The sequence below is a fragment of the Lithobates pipiens genome, unplaced genomic scaffold (genome assembly GCF_037356315.1).
Source record: "Lithobates pipiens isolate NorthernLeopardFrog02 unplaced genomic scaffold, aLitPip1_a1.2 Scaffold_23, whole genome shotgun sequence".
Taxonomy (NCBI): Eukaryota; Metazoa; Chordata; class Amphibia; order Anura; family Ranidae; genus Lithobates; species Lithobates pipiens.
Window position 1 is genome coordinate 94524235 of NW_027507785.1, and position 15243 is coordinate 94539477.

The window sequence follows — 15243 nt, forward strand, 5'->3', positions numbered from 1 at the left end:
AATCTCATGGTGCCTGCCTAGTTCCACATCCAATTCTACCTGGCAGAGCCAATTATCTTTTCAGCTGTTTGAAAGGGGGACTTCTGACCACCACTGCAAGGGGTGCATTCTTCCCACTGACCACCAATGTAAGGGGCATTTTTTCCACTTACTTCAGATAAATTTATTTTAGTAGAGTTCCCAAAGACATAAGAATTATTTAAAAGTGTAACTAAAGGCAAAACTTTTTTGGGGGGTTTTGGATACAGGTATTAGAACACATTTTTTATTGATGTCTGTGCCCCCATTAAGGAGATTTAACCTCTCTATTTGTCCTGTTTACCATTATCATTGGAAGTGAAAGTAAAATAAAAACTCACATTTTGGGCTGTCCCCATAAAGGTAATAGAGGTGAAATCTTCCAATGGGGATGTTAGTTCTGGTGACCTGGGGGACCCCAAGGAATTCCTTCATTGCAGAAATTTCCTCTCACTTCCTGTTTGGCTATGGGACAGGAAGTACCGTATATACTCGAGTATAGGCCGACCCGAGTATAAGCCGAGGCCCCCAATTTACCCCCAAAAAACTGGGAAACCTATTGACTCGTGTATAAGCCGAGGGTGAGATATGCCTGTCCATCCCTGTGTGTGTCCGTCCATCCCTGTGTGTCCGTCCATCCCTGTGTGTGTGTCCATCCATCCATCCCTGTGTGTGTGTCCATCCATCCATCCCTGTGTGTGTGTCCATCCATCCATCCCTGTGTGTGTGTGCGTCCATCCATCCATCCATCCCTGTGTGTGTGTGTGTGTGTGTGTGTGTGTGTCCATCCATCCATCCATCCCTGTGTGTGTGTGTGTGTCCATCCATCCATCCGTGTGTGTGTGTGTGTGTGTGTGTGTGTGTGTGTGTGTGTGTGTGTGTGTGTGTGTGTGTCCGTGCAGCCTTGTGTGTCCAGCCTACCTGTGTCCCGAGCGGTCCCGTCCGGTCCCGTCCCGAGCCTCCGTGTCGTCCCGTCCCGAGCCTCCGTGTCGTCCCGTCCCGAGCCTCCGTGTCGTCCCGTCCCGAGCCTCCGTGTCGTCCCATGCCAGGATCGCCGCTCTTCGTCGGCGCCCTGGCGGCCATTCCCCTGTTCAAAAGCCCCGCCTCCGCCTGTGATAGGCGGAACACTCAATTTCCCAGCAGTCAGTGTTCCGCCTATCACGGACATCGGCTCATCCGAGGATGAGCCGATGTCCGTGATAGGCGGAACACTGACTGCTGGGAAATTGAGTGTTCCGCCTATCACAGGCGGAGGCGGAGGCGGAGGCGCGGCTTTTGAAAGGTAGAATGGCCGCTGTCTGTCTGCTCGACACGCTGTTCGGGCAGTCAGACAGCGGTGACTCGAGTATAAGCCGAGGGGGGCACTTTCAGCCTCAAAAAAGAGGCTGAAAATCTCGGCTTATACTCGAGTATATACGGTAATAGGAAATCTCCATAATGGCACACAGATGGTGAAAAAAAAATCTAACAGTGACTATAACCATTGCTTGCTCTATTCAATTGGAAAAAAGTTTTGCCTATAGTTCTACTTCAAGGTTTTCCCTGGGGTAAAAAATTAGAGCGAGGTTCCACTAAGAGGTCAATCTCCTGAGATGATCAATCTTCACCAGTAGCACTAACGTGCGATTTTTGCATTCAATTTTATTTAGTCTCTTAGGCTGGCCATACATTATACAACTTTCTTGTACAATTTCCCTTTAGATTTACCAAAACCATATAATATGAGGTCAAACCTAAACACTTTCAATGTGTATGCAGTCAGACAGGCCTTTGGACTATATAGTTGAAGGTAAATCTAAAGGAAATTGAATAAGAAAATTGTATAATGTATGACCAACTTTAGTTTAAAAATGGGCTTATTTAATAGGTGTGTGCAAGCTATGACAATCGATAGCAACCAGTCAGAACTTCGCTTTAATTTAGCTTTAATTACTGAATATTGCACTTTGTACCACTTTACTGGTTAACCCCATCAGTGGCTGATTACAGCAATAAAGCAAAAGCTAGAGCAAACCATGGACTGGATGCGACCATTTGCTTGACTTTAAATGACCCTTCCTCCCACTAACACCAACAATAGGGCATTTTTCCTCCCATTTTCTCCAACAATGGGATACTAGTCTTCCTACTAATGCACGTATAAAACTTGTATTGCGGAAAGATCACATCACAAAAGACCAAGTGATCCGCACATTCCTGACGAAGGGGTCCTGCAGCTCTGAAATGTTGCACTTGATCCTTTGTGATGTGATCCTTCTGTAATAAAAGTTTTGGGTGATATCTGATGAATCACAGTATGCTGGTGAATATGTGCGTTGTTTCATGACAAATCAGTTTCCAGGTAGTTGCTACAGCACCTGCTATTGATGAGCCTATGTCCAGGAACGTGTGCGATGGGAATATGGACATTACATATTATTCCTACTGACATTAACTCCCACTGACCACAGGTGCTACATCATTTTTTTGTTCCCACTGCTCACCATCCCTGTGGCATTTTTTACTTCCACTGACCACCTTTTTTTTTTGCATGTTTATATGCTTTTTTTTCTTCTTTCACAATCACCCTGCCTAGGAGGGAATGCCATGAGTCCTGCTTCTGATGCCTCCTAAGATATCCATGTCACATATCCCAGAAGTCATCAATTTCCACACATTGGCTGGTGGAGGATGGATGTAGTAGCGTGTCATCAGGGGTCAGCTGTAAGAACCCAGAATAGACAGCTGGCTCCTGATGGCTCCTGATGAAAAAGGCAACTTGGGACCTAGCATGCAACAGCAGAATGGCAGATCACTACAAGATGTCGCTGAATTTTCTGGGTGTGTATATAGGTTTATTGTGAATACCACAGTAAAAAAGGTAAGAGGGGCTTTAAAAATATATACACTAGGGGGTTTGTGATGTTTCTCTTTAACATATAAGTAAAACTAACAAATGAAATATCATATAACCTTTAACACGGTAATGTCATTTCAAAAGTCATTTTTACTATTTATAAATCTGCACTTTTCATTACAATAAAGCTTCATAACCCTTTTAAAAAAGTTCTTGTTGAGATAATTCCTGTTATAGGGTGACAACCCTCTGTTCCTGTCTACCAGTTGTGCTCCTGAGTTGTCAATCTATCACATTGGCTTCCCTTGGAGACCTCAAGTTTTAACACATGAAGACTTCAAGTTTTAAGCAGGGTCCACTATTGTCACCATTAGAAAAACCCTCTTGAGAAATGTCAGACAGCATATGGCTTCTAAGACGATGCAAGAGGTGCAACAAAAGATATAAAAAAGTGAAAACAAATATTTTACTTAAAAAAAAAAATAGATGACCTGTTATTCCAAAATGAACTATTTCTAACTAAATTATTGTTACCTGTATAAGAAAGTTTAGAGTGCCGCTGAAAGCTCCACTGTAAAATTCACCAGAGTCTCACACAGCTGGCATCCAAAAAGCTCACCCCAGCTCCAGGGAATGTACAAAGAAGAAACCGATGGGACGTCGAACAGCAGAAACACAGACTGAATACATGTTTTTTTCACAGTACAAGAACAATTAATAAATAAACTAATAATGTTTTTTAATTATACAATAGTCTTGGTGGCCCTTAAAATCCCACTGAGAGGTGGTTTAAATTATATTTTAAATTCAAGGAGGTAAGTTGCAGATTCAGCCTGGCTCCTCCCAGGCCATGCCCCTCTGATATGTTTTGACTCACCCACAGGGCTCAGTCATAAGCCCTCTGATGGGGCAAAACATTTCAGAGGGGCATGGCCTGAGAGGAATCAGGCTGAAGTCGCATCTTACCGCCTTGTATTCAGGCTGTGTTTCTGGTGTGCTTCTTTGTACTAACTAAATTATGCTTTATTGTCGCCAACCTTGCATGTCCTGGATTGGACACACTTTTGCTAATCTAGCTTAAAGAACAATTCCACCCAAAATGTTTTATATTCATTTTTTAGTAGATGATGGAGAACAAAAAAGAAACTATAGGGCAAAATATTGGAGATGGGTCTGCTGACATGTTCATTAAAGGTGTCCAGAATTCTCCTACTGATTTTAACTTCAATACCTAGGGAGTCATTGATCTGAAACAAGCAGGCAGCCCTCAAAGTCTGAAAAAGTTCATTTTATATACAGTATACTTATTTAAGTTTAATAACTCACCAGACAGTAAAGACATGACCTGATGACATTGCTGAGCCTGCACCTTTAAAAAACCTGGTCATTAGTTGAAATTTTTATTTCTGTAAATACTGTAAATACTTTTTATGTCTTGTCTCATGTCTTCTTTGTGTCCCACGGCAACCTCTGCATTTGACTTTTCAGCCCTATACACCTGTTGGGACATCACAAAGGGTACCAAATCCACTGATGAAATTTATATTTATTGTAAAGGGCGAGGATTCGGAATGAAACAGGAGAATGACAGGGCAGCATAGTGGCTAGAGTGTTGCCCTCCAGCTTTGGGTTCAAATCTTACCTGTGGCACTAATTGTAAAGCATTTACACATTGTCCTTGTGGTCCAGGCTCCTCCCAAAAACTACTGATAGGTATATTGGCCCTAGTTTGTGGTAGGGATTAAGCCCTGGTTCATACATACGCAGTTTAGAGTGCTTTTTTAGAAGTACTTCAACACCAAACATAAAGAATACTATTATCCTTTGGAGTCTTGTGTTACATAAAATGTGTTGCTTGAGCTTGAAAAAAAGTACTGAATCTCACATTTTTGGTTCCTGTAGACTTCAATGTGAGCACCTGAAAAACACACTTTTTAATGCAATTGCTCCCTGTTCTTCTAGTAACTAGCTTCCCATTGGCTAAAAAGCCTCTAAAAACACTTTACTCAAGTATGAACCTAGCCTTAGACTTTGACCCCCTCAATGGGGCATGAATTGATGTATATGGTACCATATACTCTGTGAAACACTGCATAACATGCCAATACTATTAAAAAAACTCACAAAAAATATAAAAATGGGAAATCTGGAATCTTCAAGTGGGGTGTGAACAGAGTATAGAACTACAGTAGGGAGATCTTACTTCTGGAACTTCTAAGAGCTAAACAAAGCTGCCGAATGAGTCAGTTCCTGACACCAGACATTGCCTCTAAATGAAAGTGAATCAAAACCCAAACATTTAAACAAAGTATGTTGCTGCACATGTTCCTGCAAAATCGAAAAAGTGTTACCTTGTGTTCTATATTTCTTGCTTTCAACTAACATATACCATTAAAGGTATATCCAGAGACACTTCCTTTTCTAGGGTGACAACGTTGTTTAGGGCAATGCCATTTAATGTGTTCCTGTCACTAGTGAGAACTCACCAGCTTCAGGATATCTTTGGAGCACATATGCAGGATATGTAACTCTAACTTGCTTGCATGTGTTGCTCACATGCTGGCTGGATTAGTGGGGTGGCACTCTTTTGCCTACACCTTTATGCCATAAGTTTTAAGCATCTCTGCAGAGAAAGTGACCTTGCTGCTGAAGCAGACTTGGAGGCAACACATGCAAAGCAGGTATCCATCATTCCTGCATTTTTCAGCAATGGCAAGTTACAGGATTGCTAATGTGGCAGGGCACTTACTGAGCTCAGGTGTATCAATGGTACCTTTTCCTGCGCACTCCTTGGAGTACAACAGCCATGCCAATACCCCATGTGCTGGTACATTCTGCCATAGTCACTGCGGTAAAACTGTCAATTTTAGCTGCAATTAGAGCTTGCACACATCCATAGAAAGTTTCTACATAGACTCTACAGCATGTGCACAGTGCAGGAAGAGAAAGAATGGACAAAGTAAAGAGAATGCTGTATTTTTTAACTGAAAAAATTTCAATATTACTAGCAGTGTACTTCAAAATGTTCTTCAAAAGTATTTGTTTGTAAAAGTTGAGTTGTACTTTGTGTGGACATATACTTAATGCGACAACACCACAAGAAAGAAGCAACTGTCACGGTATGCGCTGGGGCTCAGTGTTTGTATTAAGGAGGGCTAGACCCTGACCACTTCTGCAACCAACCTGAGAATGGTCAGATACAAGCCAATTTTTGGATTTTTTGACAATTTAGTGAATACAGAAAAAATATATATATCATAGGATAAGTAATATGTTTAAAAAGTTTGTTTGCCAGGTATAATTTTTTTGTAATTTTTACTGATATATGTGGTCATTTAGCAGCCGTAGCAGGTGAAACCGCAAACCTGCTAGAAAATGATCGGACAAATATTTTGCTGAAAATTTTATGAGCCGCTTGAGTGTATTCCCGGGCCTGTAACTCATTACTGTCATTTAAAAAAATGGGATATCAGCGTTGCATGGCCACCCCAAATCTAAACCCAAACTGGCAGGCCACTCATCAATTTTGGTAAAATATCACCTGACCTATCACCAATATACCCTGCTGTGATCTTTTACCCTGGCTCAAATGATCATCAGTTTGTGCACAAAATATCTGTTGCCTGTTTATGGCAAATCAAGGCATTGCATGTTTGGAAGTAGTGATTTTTAAAGATCAATCAAGATCTCTTTGACTGACAATACAGAGTTTTGTTACTTGTAACTGCACAATATTGTTCATATTTTAATTCTTAAATTGGCATTTATTGCTACCGATTCTTGTAGGCACCACACTGCTAGCAAAAAATTGGCCATGACCATTAATCCTTATACATAACTCTACACTCTATTATTGTAATGCTTTTAAGAATTCCTACAGACAAGGCGCCATGTTAATTAACTCTTAATGCACCAAAAAACTACTATTGTCACAGGTCCAATATAAACAACGTTAGAGCTGCATGTCACAGACTTATCGGCAAAAACAGTTCATCAAAATGGTTTGTGGGTCTTTGACATACGCCTTTAATCTGGGAAAAGGTGCAGCTTTTGCCGCCGCGCTGATAATCTCTGTTTCACCTTGCTCATTACAGCCTGCAATAATTTCAACTTAGACAGATTCCTCAAGTTTGTACACGACTTCTTTGGGTTATTACCCAGCTGTGCGGCTGAGCGGGGAGATAACCACAGCCCCAGCCTCTTATCTGTAATGATGTAATACATCCGAGCTCTGGGTCGAGATGATTGGGGAATAATGGGATTGGAAGAACTGCGGAGATGACAATACGGCTGTGCCTCCTGACGCCTGTACTGTGCAATCCTCTGATACATACAAGCCGGGGGAATACGAAAATAAACACTAATATGGTCTTGAAATTAAGTTAGCCGTTTCCACTCTACCAGCTGTTAGTAGCTAGGAATGGGAACCCAAATAGGCAAACCCATCGTGCCCCGTGAAAAAAAAATTCCTGGATGCCACTGCTAGACAGTCTGTTCGTTTTGTCGGATTTTGCAATTACGTATAATGACTTAATTAACCAGTTATTTTTAGATTCAACGATATAATAAAGGCTGATTGCATGGAGGGAGAATCTCCACCCGACTGTGCTATCAGTATAGCTCTCCCAACGCGCAAAACTGCTGCAATCAGTAGTGAGCATCAATACAGCGCTTACCTTCTGCAGAAGCTGGGAACCTGAGTACTTAGCAGCTATGGATTTGATCTCCCCACCGAACGCCGAGGCCCAAAGCTTCACCCTATCAAGACAAGACATAGAGAGAGATGTAGTATACCGGCATCACACGGATAGTAGCATAAACCACGAAAAAGCTTAGTTACACGCATCACAAATATCAAGACAGTTAAGCTACTTGCAAAACCAAAGCATTAATACATCTAGCTCCCAAGAAAAGGTAAGGCCTTTCTTGTCTGTCTCTTTCCTATGCTGCTGTTGCGAGTTTTTTTTAACTATAACAATGAAGATTTAGCTTTAACACCCTTAGAAATTACACTGTTAGCTGTGCTAAGATCCGCTTCATTCACCACCAATTTAATGCCACAACGGATGCGGATAAAAATGACAGTATCAGAAGGACGCCTGCAAAATCGGAAAGCAAGGTCAAAAATTCTACAGCAGGTAAATGATCCGGAGGTGGCAAGGGGGAACAAAAAGCTATATTCGGCTCCCCGCCTGACTGCTTTTAATGGGGGGACATTAAAACGGCTCTTGGGAAAAAAAATAGCTGCAGTCTCACAAACTTGCTTCACAACAGATAAGTTTACGCCACATCCTCAGTCATAAAAAAAAATACGCAAGGCTGCGAAAAAAAAAAAAAGGAGACGTGTTCACTTACATAGATAAGGGGATCTGCTGTTCCGATCCAATCGCTGGCTTTAGTGTCGTATGCAAAGCTATCCAGAAGAAAAAGAAAAAGATTCCAAAAGCTAGAGGAAAAGTGAAAATGCCTTGCATGGTTCCTTGTCTCATGTTGGTAAAGGTTGGTACAGTAAAATGAAAGCACGGGCTGATATTCGGTTTCCCCCTTGAAGAGCAGTTTGGAAGTGATCTATGCTGATCATTGATCATCCATCCTAGAACGGTCCCTGGGATTGTGGTGTAAGAGTATGAGGAGAAGCCTGTGATGACTTGAAAAGTTGTGTCCTTGGTAACAGGAAGCGTGATGTACCAGCACTGCAGCCTCGTGCGTTCTACTCCTGTACAACTCTGCAGTAAGAGCAGTGCACTGGAGTTACTTCCCTGACCTACTGCGAGACTGGAGTGCTCTTAGCTGCAAGGAAAGCAGACTATTGATTCCAACTGTGCAGTCTGTCCTCTCACAATTACTGCTCACTTTACAAATGGGAAGCTGCCTCCAGGTCTCCTTTATGTTGCCGGTAACCTCGAGTCTTCATCCCATATCAAGTCTAGTGCTGCTTCACTGGAGCAAGAACAGGCATTAATGGAAAAGTGCTGACAAATAGGAAAAAAAAAAAAAAAGAAAGAAAGAAGGGAACTTGTACGAGATGGACCAAGCATATAATATACAATAAAACAAGACTAGGAGGACAGGAATTAAAGGAAGAGTTGACAAGGAGAGCAGTTATAAGGCAAGTAGATCTTCTCAGAGGGACGGTCTTGCTCAGTAGTTGCTTGGGGGGGGGGTGGTTATGTTGACAGCGATTGAGGATGGTTGTGGTGGGGGGCTGACACAAGGGACAATGAACACCCACCGGAGACAGAGAGTTCCCCCAATTCATTCAATGCCGTACTGCATAGAAGCTTTTGTTGTGTGAACAAGCAGGCTACATCCAGCCGAGAAGCAGCTTGCTGACAAAGTGGAGAGGAAGCCGTGGATGAGAAGCGAAACCTCGCTGACATGTCATGTTGGGATCGCAGGCAGTTTTCCAGTGACAAGGACAATCACCCGGCTCGCCTCAATTAAGTCATATGTAGCCTGTCCCTGTGCATAGAGGCACGTTTGCATCCTATCACAGCTGCAGCAGCAGCTGCTGCTTGGAGAAATCTGGAACTTAAACGCTTATGAATGAAAGGGAAAGAAAGACAGCCTTTGCTAGATCAATGCAGGCTAAGTGACTTGAGCCTATGAATAAATTATTAATTTTGGTTTGAGGAGGAATCCCTTTGGTAGACTAAGCATCAGATCTCTCCCATAAAAAATAAAATAAAATGCTCAGCAGCTCTAGAGAATTTTTTTTTTCCCCGTTATTAATCCAAACACTTATTCCTTTTTGCTTGTCTGACTCACTACTCTTCTTTTATTATTGTGCATTCCTTTCAAGGCGTGCATGCTGAGCCTCCATTAATCTAACAGCTCACAAAATGCCACGATTATTTGCAATTAGCATATTACTATGGTGAGATCTGTTCACATTAGCGTAAAAGATAATGTATATTATTTAACCCTTGTGCTGCTGAGAGATATTAGCCCCTGCAGCAAAGTTTGGAAGACCTTTCTAAGCAATGGGGATGGCTGCATACATACACAACACCGGTTTACAGAGATTAGATGCAAATAGGTGTCCTCTCCTCATTATAACAGATTATTAGCTATCCACGACATGAGTCTGCAGGTCTGAATGATGCCTTTTGCTGCAACTGGACTGACATTTTCAGGTTCATTTACTTGGGAGGTCAACAGTGTCAGGGTCAAAGGTCAAGGCAGGGGCAAGATGGTTATAGCTTATAATAAAGAATGCTAATCAAGACATTCGATTACAAAAATCCAGACATACACTTTCTTTAAAACCTCTGCATTCCTTAAAAAAAAGCATTCAACATACCAAAAGCAAGACTTAGAAAAGTTTAGGTGAACATCAATGCAAAAATCATCCAAATGTATTGCACTCAAAGATGCGCTAAGCTTGCACAATTGGAGTCGGGTGACCTATCCAATAAAAATTGGCAAAGATGAGTCTCACTTTTTAAAGCCATCTCCCTTGTTACCAAGCAGATATAATCTTTCGACTTAAAAAAGGCAGATAGTGTGTAGATTAACTGTCAGTCTTGTGAATTTTACAGTAACACTGGCTGTAGACGGGTCTACGGAGTGATTTTCCTGATCCCGATCATCGCTTGCAATTATCAAGTCTTTGCCCTTCTGCTTTTGAGTGATAACAAAGTCCCATAAGATTGGAAAATTGTAGTAATTCCTACCTTCTTTTCCATGGTCAGTTTAGCAATAGGCACTAGTACCACAACTCAAGGTAAGATCGGCGTCAGCATTGGAAGGTTAGACTGTAAAAAGAGAGTATACTGATACTTTAAAAACATATAAAAACTATAACTAGGGCCAATTATGCCTTATCAACCTTAAAAAAAATGATAACACTATTAATGGTGCCATCTTACACATATCATTTCCCCATTGATTTTTCAAAAACGGAGCTCCTATAATGTAACAAAGCTGCCAATATTTGCCCTGTGTTAAGTGTGTGGACATGGGCACATTATTTTTTAGAGTTCTGGGCTGCATCTAAGCCTCTCATCCAATGCAGAAAAAAGGAAAGAAGTAATAGGTGGGTATATATCATTTTAAAGGCTAATTTTAGTCCAAACTTTTTTGTTTTGGGTAGGGTTAGAACTAGCTTTTTAATTCTTTCTGTGTCAATGCTAAGGAGATTTCCCTTTACTTCCCATACCTATGACAGAGGACCAGGAAATGATAATAAACCTATCCAACTGAAATTGACATTCATTTTAGTAGAGTGGGAAAGAGCTAGAATAGATCCTCTGTCAGGTCTGTATTGCAATCTGTGCCATCCTTTGCCCATGACCCCCATGCCTTGTATTTCTTGTCCTGGTGTTAAAGGGCTCAAAAATGAGAGGAATACCCCAAATAGAGACACAGACAGTAGACAAAACCTGAGAAAAGCTCTAACCCTTCCCTGCTCAAACCAAAAGTAACAAAAACATTTTAGGCTGGAGATGGGTTTTAAAGTAAATATGTGGTAGACTTTGCCCAATCAAGTATTTACATATTATTACAATCAGAAAATCAACTTTAATTTAAGTCCTCTATAACAAGCTGCAGACACTGTGGAACAATGCATTCTCAAAGTTAACATCAAAAGCACTAAAGTACTTCTCTCAGCAGCTTAGCTGCCCCCAATCCCTCTTCCAGCAATGACTCGGAGGACTTCCAGCCTTCTAATCTTTAATATAATCACATTAGAGGGTGTCTGGGAGGCAGGAGCTGAGCTACTGAGAGAGGTCTTGAGGACTTCAGTGCTTATGATGTGAATTTTGAGGTTGAATTGCTACAAGGTGCCTGCAGCTACAGAGGTCAGCAAGGGTTGATTTTAGGCTCATTTAGTTCAGGACATTGCAGGAACACATGCAGAATCATGTGCTTTCCACATGCACAAAAACACGGTGTCCCTTCGCAAACACACAGTGGTGGATCTTGTAAACGTAATCACACGGGCCAAAAGCGTGGTACTGTAGTACAATGCATTTTAATATGGGGCAGGCAAATTGTTTTTGCACATTTCTTCTGCACAGGGCAGCCAAATGAAATAAATCGGCTGCCCTAAACTTAATACGCAGGAATACATGAAAATGTGCAAAAAATTGTGCACACTCAGCCGCACTAACATGGTGTGAATTAAGCCTTCTAGCTTCTTAAGAATAAGTATATGCACATTCATAATCTAGCCACAAGTTCACTTTAAAGGTAACCCATGCTTGGAGATATGTGAAGTTGCCACTGCTGACTTGGTTTTTAAAAGTGCAAACTCCACATCTTTCTTCGGGTTCTCAGATTTATTATCAGGGGACGACTAACCTGGAATAAGAATGCAATTAATGAAGTTTGAAAAGTATGAGCTCCCATCCTACATGCTTGTTCAGAGTTAGTAACCAGCTACATAGTGAAGCAGCCCTGAAACATACACAAAAGCATAGAATGGGGGTTATTTACAAAAGGAAAATCCACTTTTCACTGCAAGTGCACTTGGAAGTGCAGTCGCTGTAAATCTGAGGGTAGATCTGAAATGAGTGGAATCTCTGCTGATTTTATCATCCAGTCATGTGCAAGCTAAAATGCTGTTTTTTATTTTCCTTGCATGTACCCCTCGGATCTACAGCGACTTTACTTCCAAGTGCACTTTCAGTACAAAGTGGATTTGCCTTTCGTAAAGAACCCCCTATGTGTTTCTCTCTGCTAGGGATGACAAACGGTTCAGCCCGAGCATAAGTTCGGGCCGAACTTTCGCTATTTGCCACCGAACCGACCACAATTAACAGTGCATTACAAGCTCTGATTGGCTGAAGCAGTGAAAGCTTCAGCCAATTAGGGCACAGAGCACTGTCAGGGTCATGAACGGACACTGCCATCATGACTTTATCCAATAATGGCTCATTCCCGTCCCACAGTATAAAAGTATTCTTTCAATGGTAGCTATATCAGTGTCATTTTGGCGTGGAGAGAGATCAGGGCTCTCTTCAGTGCTATTAGTTAGTGTGCTATATTGTGCTATTTTGCTTCAATTGTCAGTGTAGAATATTAGTTTAGTGTCAATCCAGGGATAGTGTGAGTGCAGTGAGGAGGACCATCATTCAGCTTTGCTTAGTGTGCAGCTAGAGCAGGGACAGCTTAGATATTTTCACTGTAGTGTAGTGAGACCGTGTCATTCATACATACATTAGTGTAGAGTAGGGACAGCTCAGATAGTTTCAGTGTAGTGTAGTGAGACCATGTCAGTAATCTTTACATTAGTGTTTAGCTAGAGTAGGGACAGTTCAGATAGTGTCAATGTAGTGACGGTTGAACGCTCTCCATTTGATTGCATTATTTCCAGTTTAACGCTATTTACTTCTGTGTGCGTTACTTACTGACAGTTTAACTCCATATAGTTTTGTGTGCAAAAAATGCAAGTTTAACGCCTTAAAGTTCTGTGAGTGTTACTGCCAGTTTAACCCTATATAGTTCTGTGTGCATTACTGCCAGTTTAACGTCATATAGGTCTGTGTGCATTACTGCCATTTTAACGCCATTTACTTTTGTGTGCGTTACTGCCAGTTACCACCCCGAACACCCAAAGACTAAGTGCACTACATTGTGGCCTCATCATACACACTGGCTCCCCAGCTGTTGCTGAGCAAAATAAAGACAGCTTGCAGGGAAAATGTCATTTTTGTTGGCTTTATAAATGCAATTATTGCTGCAGAAGATTCTAGACATGGTACAGATCTGTCACTTTACAGGTAGACTAAGAGGACCCCCCAGGCACTATATTGGAAGGAATTTTTCATTTTTAGGCTTTCACTTTAAAAATCAAAAAATCACTGCTGATTTAAAAATGATGTTTTTCAAACTTTTTTTATTGATACATGTCCCCCAGGGCAGGACCCAGACCCCTATAATCATTGTATGCCCAATTACTTGCATATAAGCCTTCAAAATGAGCACTTTTTGTCATTCGGGTCCCATTGACTTCATTATTCGGGTCTGAACTTTCTTGGTGTTCGAAAGCTCTGGTGTGAACCGAACAGGGGTCCATTCGGCCCATTCCTACTCTCTGCACAGGTTGAATAAATCTCCACATTTTCATTAGATCCAAGTTCTTCTTTGAAAATTTGCATAAGAGTAATGCCTTATACGCACTGATTAGAATTAGATAAAAATATATATATATATATATATATATATATATATATATATATATATATATATATATATATATATATACATATTTATATATATATATATATATATATATATATATTAGGGCTGTGGAAATTAAAGATTAATTCCTTGATTAATCAATGAATTTTTTTGATTGATCAAAATAGTTTTGACTGGTATTCACCTCTCCGCCGGCTTTGAGGTCTTCAGGGAGTTGGATCGGAGATTCGGTGACGTCACGGAAATCGACATCACTGCACTCCTCCCCCCTTCCCCAAGTGCCTCCATCTGCTAACAAATGGAAGGGGGAGGAGTCCGGTGACATTGAAGTTCTAATTGAATGTAACGCGTATGGGGGGAGGAGCTACGCATGACGTCACCCACTGCTGGTCTACAGAACTAACACGATTGTCAGCTTTACATGCTGTGCTTTTATCATCTTTATGTGAGTAGTTTGTGTTTGAACACAATAATTAAATCTTATACTTAAGCAGGGAGCACTTAGATCTTTTCTTTCTACCCATGACCTGGCGTCCTTGCTAAGGAGACGTGAGAGAAGTTTATGGTCTGTGTTAACCCTTTTTATACCCCGTTTGCATGACCACCTGTTTGCACAGGTGTCCATGCCATAAGGTGAGAGTGATTAGTTAGACCGGAGGTGGAGGGATTGTCATGCTAATGTGGAAAAAAAATTACTTACGTCAGTCCTACAGTATGAATTTAAAAGGTATTTGTGTGAACTGTGAAGTTAAGTCATGGATTGTGGAAACGAACTAGTGTCGGTGATTGTATATAGTGTATACCACATTTACCACTGACTAATGCAGAATTGCAATGCAAGGAGATCAGCTAAAAGTAGTTGAATCTGTATGTGTGTTATAATTAATCGAAATTAGTCGATTATTCGATTAAAAAAAAAAATGATTAATCGAACACGAACATTTTAATCAGTAACAACCCTAATATATATATATATATATATATATATATATATATATATATATATATATATATATATATATATATATATATATATATACACACACACACACACACACACACATACATACACACACACATACACATATATATATATATATATATATATATATATATACAAAAAAATGTGCTGAATATTCCTCCAGCAGTGCCTTTAATGTAAGCTAGACATCGGAACGCCAGGTGCACTGATAACCTACAGGCAAAATGTACAGATATGCATGGATGACTTACCATGTATA

General features: G+C 40.8%; 1 protein-coding gene across 2 annotated transcripts in view; it reads right to left on the bottom strand.

Moving 5' to 3' along the window:
* The window catches only part of CACNA2D3 (calcium voltage-gated channel auxiliary subunit alpha2delta 3), a 1440485-nt gene extending 1431061 nt beyond the window's left edge, over positions 1 to 9424 (bottom strand). Inside the window, exons 1-2 of one of the 2 annotated variants that reach the window (XM_077452052.1) lie at positions 8210 to 9424; positions 7531 to 7612 (exon numbers count right to left, since the gene is read on the bottom strand). In XM_077452052.1, coding sequence (XP_077308178.1) covers positions 7531 to 7612; positions 8210 to 8442 — 315 coding nt within the window. In that variant the 5' untranslated portion in view covers positions 8443 to 9424. The remainder of the gene's footprint in view (positions 1 to 7530; positions 7613 to 8209) is intronic. The other variant, XM_077452053.1, reaches the window with a different exon arrangement.
* Between the last annotated feature and the right edge of the window lie 5819 nt (positions 9425 to 15243).